The sequence below is a fragment of the Eptesicus fuscus genome, chromosome 17 (assembly GCF_027574615.1).
Source record: "Eptesicus fuscus isolate TK198812 chromosome 17, DD_ASM_mEF_20220401, whole genome shotgun sequence".
Lineage (NCBI taxonomy): Eukaryota > Metazoa > Chordata > Mammalia > Chiroptera > Vespertilionidae > Eptesicus > Eptesicus fuscus.
The window spans coordinates 4768966-4784601 of NC_072489.1; the positions used below are offsets into that span (position 1 = coordinate 4768966).

The 15636-nt window shown below is 54.2% G+C and overlaps 1 protein-coding gene across 1 annotated transcript in view; it reads right to left on the reverse strand.

Annotated features, from left to right (window-relative positions):
- The window catches only part of TMEM273 (transmembrane protein 273), a 37815-nt gene extending 22811 nt beyond the window's left edge, over window positions 1-15004 (reverse strand). Inside the window, exon 1 of the mRNA XM_028156844.2 lies at window positions 14907-15004. Coding sequence (XP_028012645.2) covers window positions 14907-14952 — 46 coding nt within the window. The 5' untranslated portion in view covers window positions 14953-15004. The remainder of the gene's footprint in view (window positions 1-14906) is intronic.
- Between the last annotated feature and the right edge of the window lie 632 nt (window positions 15005-15636).

A 15636-nucleotide genomic window follows, 5' to 3' on the forward strand; every position in this document is an offset into this window, starting at 1 on the left:
TGTGAAACCGGTGCTCCTGGGATCCGGAGGAGCACGGAGCCAGCACCCCTGACCCTGGGGATGGCACACAGTCCGCACCGGGGCGGGCGGTGATGTGAGGAGGAGGCCACAGGGCGGGAGGGTATTGGTGGGGCTGGGAGCAGGAGCAGGGCTGGGCCGCCTGACGGAGCTGGGCCTGTGCACGCAGTGACACGGTGAGCAGCTGCTGAAGGATCGCAGCGAGGCTGAGACATAATCAACCCGCTCTCAGCAGAACTCCTCCTCCAGGAAGCCCTACCGGACACCTGGATTGGATTAAGGAGCCTCCTCTGTTTCTCTGTTTCCTTCTGGGCTGAACACACCACCTTCCTCTGTCCTCCTGACAGACTCTCTGCCCTTCCGAGTTGGGGCCTGACTCACTCATCTTTGGGCCCCAGAAACACCTGGTAAAAAAGTCAGTACTTGCTTCATGTAGGAGAAAGCCCCGTGTCCACAGTCCCGGGCTCTGGGACAGCCTTCACTCTTCCCCGGACACCCACTCCCTGACCTCGAGGCCCGAGGCCTGCAAAGGCTCCGCGGGGCACAGGCAGTCCAGGCAGGAATTCCCGGCTGCTCCAGCGTCTGTTCCGTTCAGACAAGCAGGAGAGCGCGAGCACAGCTCATCTTCCTGAGAGCCATTAGCTGGTCATTTCGTGGAATCAGATTTAATAAAAGAAGCGGTTCAAGCAATGCTGGTGGGTAAATGAGGGTCTGGGTGTGACGGGTGCTTACTGGAACAGCCACTCTAAAGGGGACGCACACGGTCTGACTGGGAAGTGAGTGAAAGTGCGCGGATTTGTGTCGGCCAGGCCAGCGCTGGCCTCTCAGCCTCTCAGCTGTGGCCCCACCCAGGGTGCCAGGGCCACAGGGATTTCCTGGCAGGCACTCTGCCAGGCGCCCCTCCCGCCTTCACCTCCTAGGACAGTTAGCTGGTGACAGCCTTTTGGAGGAATGAAACGTAAAAAGCAAAGATGCTGCGTACTGACCTCCAGAGAGACACCCTGGAACCAGTGCCGGCAGTGCTCCCTTTATGGCTGGGAGGGGGCGGTTCGATAAACGTAAGAAAAGAAGTGTTTATAGGTTAAACAGCACATGAGACGTGCACTGTGTATAAGAGAGGTTGAAACAGGGATCATATAGGGTCTGGGAAGGATTAATTCAGTTTACATTGTCTCTAATGGGAAAAAAATGATTCGGTTTTCAAACAAGTCGCTTCTCCAACAGCCTCCCAGAATGAATTAAGTTCAAGAACCAAGGTCCCACTGTATTAAACAAATTCAACCACCCTGTCAAACAACAGGACCCAACACCAGCAGAATACACGTTCCCTTTAAACACTCCTGTAGGATGTGTTAAGATAGACAATACTATGGGTCAAACCTCAACAAATTTGGAAGGATTTAAATCATACAAAGTGTGTGCTCTGATCACAATTGATTCAACTGGAAATAAATAATAGAAAGATTACATGAAATTTTCCAAACGCTGGGAAACTAACAATACTCCTAAATAATGCATGGGTCAAAGAAGTCCCAAGAGAATCAAAAGATTTACTAACTAGAGAACAATGAAAACACACATATCAACATTTGTGAGACGCAGCTAACGCAGTGCTGAGAGGGCAATTTATAGCACTGAGTGCCACTTTTTACATTAGAAAAGAGGAAATCTTAAATTAATAATCTAATATTCCACTTGAAGAAACCAGAAGAATATCAAATAAAGCCAGAGCAAGCAGAAGGAACTAATAAAACAAGAGCAGAAATCAATGAAGATTGAAAGCAAAAATAATAGAGAAAATCAGTGAAACAAAAAACTGGTTCTTTGAGAGCTTAGTCAAAGTGACAGACCTGTGGCAAGATTAACCAAGGAAAAAGGGAGAAGACATCAATTACCAAGATCAGAATGAAGCAGGGGTATTACCACAGACCCTGCAGACAACAGAAATGGAAATAAGGAAATACCATGAACAACTCTATATACATAAAAACCTGATGACTTATATAAAATTCCTCAAAAATTACAAACTATCACAGCCCTGGCTGGTGGTTCAGTGGGTCGGAGGGTCATCTGGTACACCAAAGGGTTGCAGGTTCGATTCCCAGTCAGGGTACATACCTAGGTTGCGGGCTGCATCCCTGGTCCCAGCGCATATGGGAGGCAACCAATTGATGTTTCGATGTTTCTCTCTTACATCGATGTTTCTCTCTCCCCTTTCCTCTCTCTAAAATCAATAAAAAACATATCATTGGATGAGGATTTTAAGAAAGAAAAGAAAAAAATACAAGTTATACTAACCCACCCAATATGAAATAGATACTTCAAATTTAGGAAATTGAATTCATAATCTACAAATTCCCCCAAAGGAAACCTGCATCCCTAGAGCATTTTGTGGGAGAATTCTAACAAATGTTTAAAGAAAAATTAGCACCAACACTCTACAATCCCATCCAGAAAAGAGAAGAGGAGGGAACACTCCCTAATTCCTTTTATAACAACAGCATTATTGTAACCTTAAAACCAGACAAAAACAATGCAAAAAAGAAAACTGTAGACCACTGTCTCTCATGAATACAAAGCCAAAACCCTTACCAAAACATTACCAAATAGAACCAACATGGTGAAAGGATTATACGTGTGGCCAGTGGAGTCTATTCAGGGATGCAAGACCTGTTCAATATTAAGAACCCAGCAATGCACTCCACCCTAGTAACCCACTAAATAAGATACACACCGCACAGTCATATTTAGTGAAGCAGCAATGGCCTTTGACAGAATTCCACACCATTCATAACAAAAACTCTCAGAAAACTAGAAATAGAGGAAAACTTCTTCAACTTCTAAAAAGAAAACACACAAACCAGAGCTAGTATCATACTTAATAGTGAGAACCAAGATGATTTCTCACTAAGTTCAAGAGCAAGGCAAAGATATCAGCCATCACCAAGCCTCTTCAACGTAGTACAGGAAGGTCCTGCCAACCCAATGAGTGAAGAAAAGGAAAGAAAAGGCATGCCATTTAGAAAGGAAGACACACTGTCCCTGGGTGCAGATGACACCATGGTCTGTGTAGAAAATCCCAAGACATCTAAAAAATAACTCTGAGAACCATAAGTTGGTTCAGCAAAGAGCCAGGTGCAAGACTGACACACACGTCGATTGCACTTCTGTGTACTAACAATCACACATTGAAAGAGAAAACGTAAATACAGTACAATTCACAGTCACTTAGAAATGCTTGGGTGCAAGTCTAATAATACATGTACAGGTTTCATATGGAAACTCTATGAGGCTGATAAGAGAAATTTAAAAAACTTAACAAATGGAAATACTTATGAAATTCATGGAAACTCAGTATGGCAAATATGTCAACTATTCCCAAATTGATAAAGAATTAATGTAATTCTATCAAAATCCAAGCAAATTTTTTGTTGTTATAGATAAGATTATTGAAGGGTAAAGGAACTAGAATTGTTAAAAACTTTTTTGAAAAGAAGAATAATGTATGAGTTACTCTCCCATCTTAAAACACATATACCTACAGAAATCAAGACTGTGTGTTATTGGCAAAGTACCTGACACATCCTACATTATAATAGAGAAATATGCAAATTGACCGCACCTCCGCTATGCCCATGATTGGGCCTGCGAGAGGCTGGGGGCGGGACTCCAGGTGGCCTATCCGGCCGTTGAGAAGAGCAAGATGGCGGTGCCCAATCCTCTTAGTTCCGGGGGTCTGGGGCTGCGATCACCACCCGGGGGGGCGTGTCCGGTCCAAGCCAGGCGCTGCCAAGGGTCCGAGCCAGGCGATCGCCACCCTGGCGGGCGAGTCCGGTCCGAGCCAGGCGCTGCCGGGGGTCTGAGCCAGCTGATCGCTACCCTGGGGGGCGTGTCCGGTCAGAGCCAGGCGCTGCCGAGGGTCTGAGCCAGGCGATCGCCACCCGGGGGGGCGTGTCCGGTCCCAGCCAGGCGCTGCCGGGGGTCTGAGCCAGGCGATCGCCACCCTGGGGGGCGTGTCCGGTCCGAGCCAGGCGCTGCCAAGGGTCCGAGCCAGGCGATCGCCACCCGGGGGGGCGTGTCCGGTCCGAGCCAGGCGCTGCCGGGGGTCCGAGCCAGGCGATCGCCACCCTGGCGGGCGTGTCCGGTCCGAGCCAGGCGCTGCCGGGGGTCTGGGGCTGCGATCGCCACCCTGGGGGGCGTGTCCGGTCCAAGCACAGGCGCTGCCAAGGGTCCGAGCCAGGCGATCGCCACCCTGGGGGGCGTGGCCGGTCCGAGCCAGGCGCTGCCAGGGGTCAGGGGCAGCGATCGCCACCCTGAGGGGCGTGTCCGGTCCGAGCCAGGCGCTGCCGGGGGTCTGAGCCAGCTGATCGCCACCCGGGGGGGCGTGTCCGGTCCAAGCCAGGCGCTGCCAAGGGTCCGAGCCAGGCGATCGCCACCCTGGGGGGCATGGCCGGTCCGAGCCAGGCGCTGCCGAGGGTCCGAGCCAGGCGATCGCCACCCTGGCGGGCGTGTCCGGTCCCAGCCAGGCGCTGCCCGGGGTCTGGGGCTGCGATCGCCACCCTGGTGGGCGTGTCCGGTCCGAGCCAGGCGCTGCCGGGGGTCTGGGGCTGCGATCGCCACCCTGGGGGGCGTGTCCGGTCCGAGCCAGGCGCTGCCGGGGGTCTGGGGCTGCGATCGCCACCTGAGGGGCGTGTCCGGTCCGAGCCAGGCGCTGCCGGGTGTCTGAGCCAGGCGATCGCCACCCGGGGGGGCGTGTCCGGTCCAAGCCAGGCGCTGCCAAGGGTCCGAGCCAGGCGCTGCCAGGGGTCAGGGGCGGCGATCGCCACCCTGGGGGTCGTGTCCGGTCCGAGCCGGGCGCTGCCGGGGGTCTGAGCCAGGCGATCTACACCCTGGGGGGCGTGTCCGGTCCGAGCCAGGCGCTGCCGGGGGTCTGAGCCAGGCGATCGCCACCCGGGGGGGCGTGTCCGGTCCCAGCCAGGCGCTGCCAAGGGTCCGAGCCAGGCGCTGCCAGGGGTCAGGGGCGGCGATCGCCACCCTGGGGGGCGTTCCGGTCCCAGCCAGGCGCTGCCGGGGGTCTGAGCCAGGCGATCGCCACCCGGGGGGGCGTGTCCGGTCCAAGCCAGGCGCTGCCAAGGGTCCGAGCCAGGCGATCGCCACCCTGGGGGGCGTGTCCGGTCCGAGCCAGGCGCTGCCGAGGGTCCGAGCCAGGCGATCGTCACCCGGGGGGGCGTGTCCGGTCCGAGCCAGGCGCTGCCGGGGGTCCGAGCCAGGCGATCGCCACCCTGGCGGGCGTGTCCGGTCCGAGCCAGGCGCTGCCGGGGGTCAGGGGCTGCGATCGCCACCCGGGGGGGCGTGTCCGGTCCGAGCCAGGCGCTGCCGAGGGTCCGAGCCAGGCGATCGCCACCCTGGGGGGCGTGTCCGGTCCGAGCCAGGCGCTGCCGGGGGTCTGAGCCAGGCGATCGCCACCCGGGGGGGCGTGTCCGGTCCGAGCCAGGCGCTGCCGAGGGTCCGAGCCAGGCGATCGCCACCCTGGGGGGCGTGTCCGGTCCGAGCCAGGCGCTGCCGGGGGTCTGGGGCTGCGATCGCCACCTGGGGGGCGTGTCCGGTCCGAGCCAGGCGCTGCCGGGGGTCTAAGCCAGGCGATCGCCACCCTGGGGGGCGTGTCCGGTCCGAGCCAGGCGCTGCCGGGGGTCTGAGCCAGGCGATCGCCACCCGGGGGGGCGTGTCCGGTCCGAGCCAGGCGCTGCCAGGGGTCTGGGGCTGCGATCGCCACCCTGGGGGGCGTGTCCGGTCCGAGCCAGGCGCTGCCGGGGGTCTGGGGCTGCGATCGCCACCCTGGGGGGCGTGTCCGGTCCGAGCCAGGCGCTGCCGGGGGTCAGGGGCTGCGATCGCCACCCTGGGGGGTGTGTCCGGTCGGAGCCAGGCGCTGCCGGGGTCCGAGCCAGGCGATCGCCACCCTGGGGGTTTGTCCGGTCCGAGCCAGGGGCTGCCGAGGGTCCGAGCCAGGCGATCGCCACCCGGGCGGGCGTGTCCGGTCCGAGCCAGGCGCTGCCGGGGGTCTGGGGCTGCGATCGCCACCCTGGGGGGCGTGTCCGGTCCGAGCCAGGCGCTGCCGGGGGTCTGGGGCTGCGATCGCCACCCTGGTGGGCGTGTCCGGTCCGAGCCAGGCGCTGCCGGGGGTCTGGGGCTGCGATCGCCACCCTGGGGGGCGTGTCCGGTCCGAGCCAGGCGCTGCCGGGGGTCTGGGGCTGCGATCGCCACCCTGGGGGGCGTGTCCGGTCCGAGCCAGGCGCTGCTGGGGGTCTGAGCCAGGCGATCGCCACTTGCGGGGGTTTGTGCAGTTCGAGCCAGGCACATATGGGGGTCCGGAGCCAGGTGATGGCCACCCTGATGGGGCGTGTGCATTCTGAGCCAGGCAATCGCCACCCTGGGGGGGCGAGTTCGGCCGAGCCAGGCGCTCTGGGGGATCCGGGGGCCATCGCCACCCTGGGTGGGGCATGGCAGGACTCGCCCAGCCCCTCCCAGGGTCCCTGGGAACATTGCAGGCATGTGGTTGCTGAGACCCAGACCAGGCCTCTGGCCACAGATTCATAGCTTTGCGGAGACCTAGGGCAGGGATCTGCTTCATCTGCAGAGAGACAGAGGTTCTGCAGTGCCCCCAAGATGTGGGTGGGCCCAGCCAGGGGTCAAGGGGCATGGAAGGACTCCTGGCAGAGGGGCAAGGACCCTCACCCCTGAGGCGGGGGTTGAGGGGTGGAGCCACCTCAGTGAAGGGGTGCTGCACTGCAGGGTACTGGACTGACTGATGTGATTCAGAGAAGCTCCCAGTGCTAATGGGCCTCGCTCAGGCGGCCTTCACACTTCAGAGGCAGTGACTACTGCTCCTGCCTTCACCCAAAAGCAAGCTTGCTACACCCTGCCCCATAGCAGAGCATGCCTAGGCAGTGAGTGGGAAGCCTTCCACCTGCTTCGGAGAAGGGCGGCGGGGGCAGTAAAGAATGGGGGAAGAGGAAAGAATGTGGAGCATCCGCAATGAAGAGGTGCTTGAGAAAGAGGCTCGGAAGCCTGACTGGAAGGTTTGTTCTGTTTGCTGGGCCGCTGCCCCTTAGGAAGCGCAAAGAGCATGGCTCTGAGGGCTTCCTGTGTGCTCTGAGGGCTTCCTGAGTCAAGTTCCACAGCCAACTGGAATTGGCCTCAGTTTCCTGGTCTGTAAAATGGATGAAGCGTGTCCCAGTGCCTTCACTGATCTTTGATGGCCAATTGAGATACTATATAAAGAAAATGAGGGAAGAAGTGAGAAAGAAAAGGAAGGACAAGCAACACAAAAGAAAGATTGAAAGGAACCTGTAAACCCATTGTCACTTAAATAGGGAATATAGTCAGTAGTGTTGTAATGATGGTATGATGCCAGGTGGGTACTAGAAATATCGGGGAACACTTTGTAAAGTATATGATTGTCTAACCACTATTCTGTAACTAATATAAAACCTGAAACCAATACAAAATAATGTTGAATATAAAGAAATGAAAATTGGAGTGAAATTTTTATAAATTTCAAAGTTTAAATAAAAGCTGTAAAGGAAGGAAGGGGAGAATAAAAAGTGTTTTTCATTTTGCCACTTCATTAAAAAGACAGTTGTCTTTATGTGATGCTTTTATACTTTTCTAAGTCATTATCTCATTTTAATTTCCGGGCAACTTAAAGACAAGATAAGTATTCCCTCCACTATTCAAAGAAAGGAAATCTTGGTGTCTGGTCCTAATGATTCAATCCTCAAGCCCTTATTGTAAAGCAGGGTTAGTAAAATTTTCTGTGCAGGGTCATATCTATACTAATAAAAGCCATGGGGGTGATCAGGCCAGCAGGGGAGGGTATTTGGGGGCAATCAGGCCCGCAGAGGAGCAGTTAGGGGTCAATCAGGCCAGCAAGGAAGCAGTTAGGGGGCAATCAGGCAGGTAGGTAAGCGGTTAGGAGCCAGCAGTCCCGGATTGTGAGAAGAATGTCCAACTGCAGGTTTAGGCCCGATTCCACAGGAATCGGGCCTAAACCTGCAGTTGGACATCCCCCGAGGGGTCCCATATTAGAGAGGGTGCAAGCTGGGCTGAGGGACACCCTCCCCAGTGCACGAATTTCGTGCACCGGGCCTCTAGTCTATAAATATAAAAGCCTAAATGATGGTTACAACCGGATGACCAGACCAGATAACTGGCTGGTAGCTATGACGTGCACTGACCACCAGGGGGCAGACACTCAATGCAGGAGCTGCCCCCTGGTGGTCAGTATGCTCCCACAGCCAACCTCTTGCAGCTGGCCAACCTTCACGGTCCCTCCCCTCTGGCTGGCTGGCCCCACTCTGCCCTAATCACTGGGCAGGCCAAGGGACCCAACCCGTGCATGAATTTGTGCACTGGGCCTCTAGTCCTATCTAATAATAGAGTAACATGTAAATTACCATCACTCCTCTACGCCCACGATTGGGTGGCGGGAGGCTGAGGGGCGGGACTCGGGGTGGCCTATCCGGCCATTGAGAGGCACGGATCCGCTGCCACTGAGGGGGGCTACCCTGCTGTTGAGAGGTGCGGCCGCTGAGGGGGCCTGCCACGGACACCCAGCTGCGCCTCTCAACCGCAGGGTAGCCAGGTGTCCGCGGCAGCCCCTCTCAGTGGCCGTTGAGAGGCACAGGGGGTGGGAGTCCTGCCCCCTGTGCCTCTCAACAGCAGGGTAGCCCCCCTCAGTGGCTGCGGACCATCAAAAGTGGGGGAGCTGGGTGCCTGTCTGCTCCGGCACCAGGCCTTTCAGAAGCCTCCTCGAACCGGAGGCTTCTAAAAGGCCTGGTGCACCAGCGGACAGGCACCTAGCTCCACCGCGAAAGCAAAAGTGTGTAGGGGACCCTACACATGCATGATTCAATCATGCACTGGGCCTCTAGTCTATATATATAAAAGTCTAAGTGACCATTTGACTATTTGACTGTTTGACCGGTACTTATGACGCTCACTGGCCTGCGGGGATCGGGCCAAAACTGGCAGTCTGACATCCCCTGAGGGGTCCCGGAATGCAAGAGGGCACAGGCCAGGCCGAGGAACCCCACTGGTGCACGAATCCGTGCACTGGGCCTCTAGTACATAAACAAAAAGGAAAAGGTAACTCAGAAATCGTCCACACAAGTATGACCACCTGAATTTAGACCGGGGAGCCACGTCAGTTCAATCGAGGAAGGTGGACTTTCAGCCCAGCGTTCTGGAGCAGCTGGGCGTTTACGGGGAATAATACCTTGACCTAAATTCACAAAGGCACTTAAAGTGGGTAAGAGATTTAAATGAAAAGTGTAAAACCATATTGCTGTTAGAAGAAAATGTAAGATAAAATCTTAATGACTTAGGGCTTGGTGAAAATTTCTCAGACATAATGTCAAAAGCATGATCCATAAAAATATCAATAAATTAGACTTAATTAAAATGAAACATTTTGCTGCGAAAGACCCTGTGAAGAGAATGAAAGACAAGCTAAGGGACTGGGAGGACATATTTGCAGATCATATATTTGATTAAGGACTCATGTGGAATATATTAAGAACTCTTAAAATTCGGTACTTAAAAAAAGACAACACAAAATAAAACAAAACAAACACAAAAGCAATCCAATTAGAAAATGAGCAAAGCCATGAAGAAAATTCTCCCTCTATCAGGAGATCTCGCCCCGCTTCCTGAGGCCCCAGCTCTTCCTTCCCCAGGCTGCCTTCCTGAGGGTACCCGTTTCCTTGTGGCACGTTTGTGGAGATTTGTTACACAGAAAAAGAAACAATTCATCAAGAGTTCTCTCTCGCTGGAATCCCACACCATCTGAGCCATCCTCTTGGCAGGAGCCTGGAGCCGGGGAAAGCTGTCAGGAAAGATTTTTACAAAGATCTCAGGGACCTCTGAGCCAAGGCATAAAGTGATGACTTTGACTTGTAAGATAAAAACGAATTTAATTCTCTTTACCCTGCCTCTGCCATCTTTTCATTATAAATTAAGGGGAGGGAAAAGGCTGTTCTCTTCAATAACTCTGGCTCCTTTAATGAAGGATGTTTTAGGCAACTGGAACATAATTAAAGTGATATTGTATTTCTTTTATTAACGTGATTATAGTAATGCATAGATTTCAGCGGGTGCTTTCCAACGGGGTTCAAATGGAGACAGATGGGTTGGATTAGAGTCCATAGAAATATATTACATGCCAGCTTTTTAAAAGGAAGGTGCGGCCCAGCCTGTGTGGCTCAGTGGTTAAGCATCGACCTATGAACTAGGAGGTCATGGTTCAATTCCCAGTCAGGGCACATCCCCAGTGTGGGGTGTGCAGGAGGCAGTCAATCTATGATTCTCTTTCATCACTGATGTTTTGATCTCTCTAGCCCTCTCCTTTCTGCTCTGAAATCAATAAAAATATAAAATAAAAATAAAAAGGAAGGTGCAACCTCTAATAAAATGTCTAGAAACTTTATCAGATGTTTTCAATCGCTATTCTTAAAGCAATATTTTAGCAAACTTTAAAAATATTGATCGGTTGATGGTTAAGTCGCAAATAATTTATTTAGCATTGTGACAAGCACAAGCCAAAACCTAGTTGTAAGTCTCCTGTCATTATGCCCAAAGCACCCGGCCTTTCTCAGACTGGCGTCCTGCGGCTCCCCGTGTGCCCCTGCAGGGCACGGGCAGGCGTGCCGTTCTCGGGTGGGGAAGGGAAACAGAATCTAACCATAGGATTTCGTGCAGCCCCAAGGTTCTGTGAAAATGTCCTGTGAGAGGAAGGGATGGGAGCGTCTCAAACACCAACGTCGTGGAAGAGCAAAGGCCGCGATGTGAGGTTACCGGAGGCGGAGGGCGGGGCTGCGGGGTGCCCAGCCTCCACGGGCTTTGGCTCAGGCACAGCGAAAGCTGCACAGGGCGCCGGGTCAGCCGGGGCCATGGCAGGTTCTGTAACAGCACTTGTCACGGTTACATTTCCTGAGCTGGTCGCTGTGCTGTGGTTACATAAGAGAGTATCTCCCGAGAAACACACATGAGTGTAGTTAGGGGCTAAAATTAAAAAAAAAAAAATGTGTGCACAACTTACTATCAAATGGCTCAGAAAGAAAGTTCTCTCTCTCTCTCTCTCTCTCTCTCTCTCTCTCTGATAGATTTGATTATATCACATTTAGAGACTTCTGCAGAGTAAAGGATGCCACAAAGATAAAAGATAAAAAACATACTGAGAGAAGATATTTGCAAATATTCGCAACACATGGCACAGACAAATAATTAATATCCAGAAAAAAAATACACTGAAGACCAATAACCAAATATAACTAAAATGAAATATCCAGAAAAGGGAACCTAACTGTGTGGTAAACATAGGAAAATGGTTATTCTCATTAGGAATCAGGAACACATAACCTGGAAACTTGGCAATAGCATTTCACAGTCCTCGCACTGGCAAAAAGGAGAAGTCTGATCACACCAAGTGTGGCTGGGTCTGCAGGGGACAGAGCCGGCCCTCCGGCGGGAAGCAACTGGCAATAACCAATACCAGGAGCCGTGCACACCAGGACTCAGCGCCTCCGCTCCCAGGTGCGCCTCCTGGAACACACTGCACCGAGTCCCGGGGCAGGACCCGGAGGGCTCAGGGGGAGCTAGGAACCACCTCAACCCCACTGGCAGCGGAATGGACAGCCCAGCTACATGCAGTGTCGGGACAGACGACACAGGCAGCTGCAGCCACGGCTGGTTCATGTGGTCAGAACGCGGCGGCCGCTGCCGCATGTGGAGTGTGCTGTGTGCACCCTGGTCACGTCTTTACCACCTAGAAGGTGGCACAGGAAGGAAGTACAGCCAAACCCAGGCGCGGGGGGCCGGCGCGGGGGATGGGGGAAGCAAGACCGAGGAGGGAGCCAAAAGGCTTCAACTCCATCTCTGACGTGGTTTCTTTGCTGAATATGTCAACTTATCATCTAGATACTTTTAAATACATTTACCTTTAAAACAACCAAAGCTTTAAATGTGTTAATTCATGATGTTGGGCCCATGAATGTTTGTTATGTTTTTAAAATAATTTTAGCCCTGGCCTGTGTTACAGGGTCACAGGTTCAATTCCCAGTCAAGGCAAATCATGAGTCTCTCTCACACGGATGTTTCTCTCTCTCTCCCTCTCCCCCTTCCTCTCTCCCTTCCACTCTCTCTAAAGATCAATGGAAAAAATATCCCCAGGTGAGGATTAATAACAAAAAATACTTTCAGGATATTCAAAAACCGTGTTTTCAAAACTCTCCAATTGCTGTGTGTGGAGTCCCCTGATGTCATTGGGGTGACAGGCAGAGATGGTCCCTGAGGCCTTGCCCACTGCTCACTCTGCCCCGGGGACACCGGCTGGCACCTGTCCTCCCAGGTCACTCATTAGTAAGTTGTACGGGGTAACCCCCTAGGTCCCTCCCACCAGCCCACAAACGGAAAACCCTTTCCCTTGCTGCTTTCAATAGACTGCCTTGTTATTTTATTTTATTTTTTTAAATATATATTTTATTGATTTTTTACAGAGAGGAAGGGAGAGGGCTAGAGAGCTAGAAACATCGATGAGAGAGAAACATCGATCAGCTGCCTCCTGCACGCCCCCTACTGGGGATGTGCCCGCAACCAAGGTACATGCCCTTGACCGGAATCGAACCTGGGACCCTTGAGTCCGCAGGCCGACACTCTATTCACTGAGCCAAACCGGTTAGGGCGTTATTTTATTTTGTTCACAGAAATTTATGTATTGGAATTATGAATATATATGTTCATTATGAAAAAATTTCAACACAGAGAAACTAAAAAAATGCCTGATCATCCTATTTCCTGAAAAGAATAAAGGGTGCTATTAACCATTGGCCAGTCAGGTTTTGGTTAGGTGAGCAAACAATCGCGAAACACAACGCATCATTGTGCCTGCCGAGCGGTGGCCGTGGCCCTCCTCCCTGTGCGCGTGGGTCCCGGGAGAGCTGTCTTTCACTCAACATCCTGGGTTGTGTTTGAAACCATAGAGCACAAGGGATCGAGCCAGATTCCTGCTGCTCATCACTTGTTTTGCTTTTCTCTGAGGTCAGCAGTGCTGGGTAACAGCCTATTAAATATTTGGGGAGCTTCGCCCTATTATTTCATTAAGATAAACCCTGAAGTTGCGATTTCTGGGTTATTGCCAAATTGCCTCGGGGAAGGTTGGATCAATGAGTTCCCTGAGCATCCAGTGGTGAGTGTGCAGCTCGTGTCAGATGCTGGCTGCGTGCTGGGTGCTCGACAGGCGGGACAGAGCGAATTCCCTGCCGGGCCCTGGGAGTGCTGCTGTGAGCATCCCCAAGCCACAGAGGAGCAAGCTGCACCCCGCGGAGATGAGTAACCTGCCCCTCTGAGCTGCTGAGTCAGGCGAGGGTGGGTGCTCAGGGAGGTTTAGAGCAGAGGCTCACTCCTAAGCATATCTCGGCTAGGAGTTTTGAAAGCACCACTAGCTGGGATACCGCGGCCAAGTCCTAGCAGCCTCACCCGTAAATGCAGGCAAGAGTGGGGCCTGCTGCACAGCTGCCGCGGGCGCTGAGCGAGCGCAGGCAGCGTTTACCGGGGACAGCAGTCCGGCAGACCGGGGAAGCACTAAAACTTCAGGTGTGTTTACTTCTTTGCTTACTGGTGAGCTCGAGCAGGGTAAAGGCTTACTATTTGTTAGTAGTTCTTTGTATAATCTGCACATTTTCTGGTTGGGCTTCTTAAACCTAACGTCCTTTTCCCGCAGGACAGATGATCTAAATAGGTCAAAAGCAGGAGCAGGTTAGCACCTCTGCCATCTTCTGCCACTTTACTGAGCGCACTGGGCACGAGCTGCCCTGCAGGCCCCAGTCTTGCTCGCTGGGCCTCACCGTCCCTCGTTGCCACTGTCGGGGAGTGTTCCCACGTGTGAATGTGGTAGATGCTGTGACTGTCTGTCTGTCAGTTTTCCCTTGGGCTTGCTGCCAGCTTCAGAGTCCCACCCTGTGAGTCACTTTAGGCCGCCCGCTTGCCTCCGAGTCTTGGCCCAGGGCGAGCTCTGGGAAAGAGCATCCTTGTCGGCATGAGGGTGCCCATTGCCTTTTTAAGAGAGAACAGTTGCTGGCAAAGGGGATTTGGCCAAGTTGCGTGGCTCTGGCCTCGTCTGGCTGCCGCCCTCTAGCATGTTTCTAACGCCCTCTGTGCCTCCGCCCCTGCCTCTCTCGGCTTCTGCCTGTGTCGCTGGCCGTCCACTTCTCCCTCCACATCTGGCTGCGCTTTTCACTGGCCGCTGCCTCTGCCCTGGTCCTTCTCTGATGCACAGGGTCAGAGGTGACTTTAGGAGCAAAGGTGTCTGAGTCCGGCGCCGCTTCCCCTCCCCCCCCCCCCCCCCCACACACACACACACAGACTCTCCCACCAGCTGCAGCTGCAGAGGGGCATCCACAGGCCTGCATTTCCTCATCTTGTGGAATTATTTTGATTTGACTTGATTAAATTCAACTTAATGTGCACGCTATCCTAAAGATAAGCACTGTCACCTGTTCTATTGGCTCAGAAACTGATGGTCAGCGGGCCTGAGGTTTGCTGCTGTCTGTGGGAGGTGGAGCCACCCACGGTCCCAGGCAGAGGTGTCCGGGTCCCAAGCCCAGAGCGCTTTCTGCCACATGACCCTTTCCGGTTCTCCCAGGCCCGGCAGCATTTGTGAGCTGCAGCTGGAATGAACCAGACAAGAGCAATGCTCACTGTCCATCAAAGTGAGCAAAGCCATCTGTCCCACACATGCTTCAGGGACTGGGCCCCAGTGGGCAAAGGCTCACCCAGTCCCCTCCCCCCCCACCCCCCCCAAGGGTAACGTCCCCCCTCACCCCACCCTCACTTACTCAGGAGGAGGAGGAGGGATCTCAGCAGGCCGGCCGCCCAGCCCATGCTGGCTGCTCCAGGCCCTGCAGAGCAGCCGGCAGGCTGTGTGGCCCGAGCTGCTGGGGACGCAGCCAGGCCCACGGACGGAAGGGGAGGAAGCCACTGCCACGCCCACGCTGCTTAGTTCCTCCCCGGCAAGGCCTGTCTGCGGACAGGGCTGCCAAGGCCCCGCCCGGCCTCTGCCAGGGGTGGAGGGCTGTGGCCCACAGTCAGGGCCCCTGGGACACGTTGGGCGCTGGTTTGAACCAGCACGGCCTCCTGTAACCCTCCCACACAGCACAGACAGAAACACAGCTGGGTGCACATTCCTGCTCAGGGACCCAGGCCTGGGGGCGGGGTCGTGGATGTGGGCAAAGGCGCTCTGCCTGGCGCCCAGCTCCTGCAGGGGTCAGTCCCGCCTTGGGGAGGTCAGAAAGCCGCCCTCCCCGGCCCACAGCGTGTGTGTGCCATGGGCCGCTTTATTTTAAATCCCTCAAATAAAGTGTGTAGGATGATAAAGGAAACCAGCTAATACTGAAATGCAATTATAAAAATACTTAGGAAACGCTTATGACATGGAAATGTGTGTCCCTCTATTTCCACCCGGGAAGAGGCAGGGCGACAGCTACCACGCGCTGACACGGGCGGGGACACGCTCAGGGGCGGGCGGAAGGCGGACTTTCCGGGGAGGCTGCGGACAGACGGGCCTTC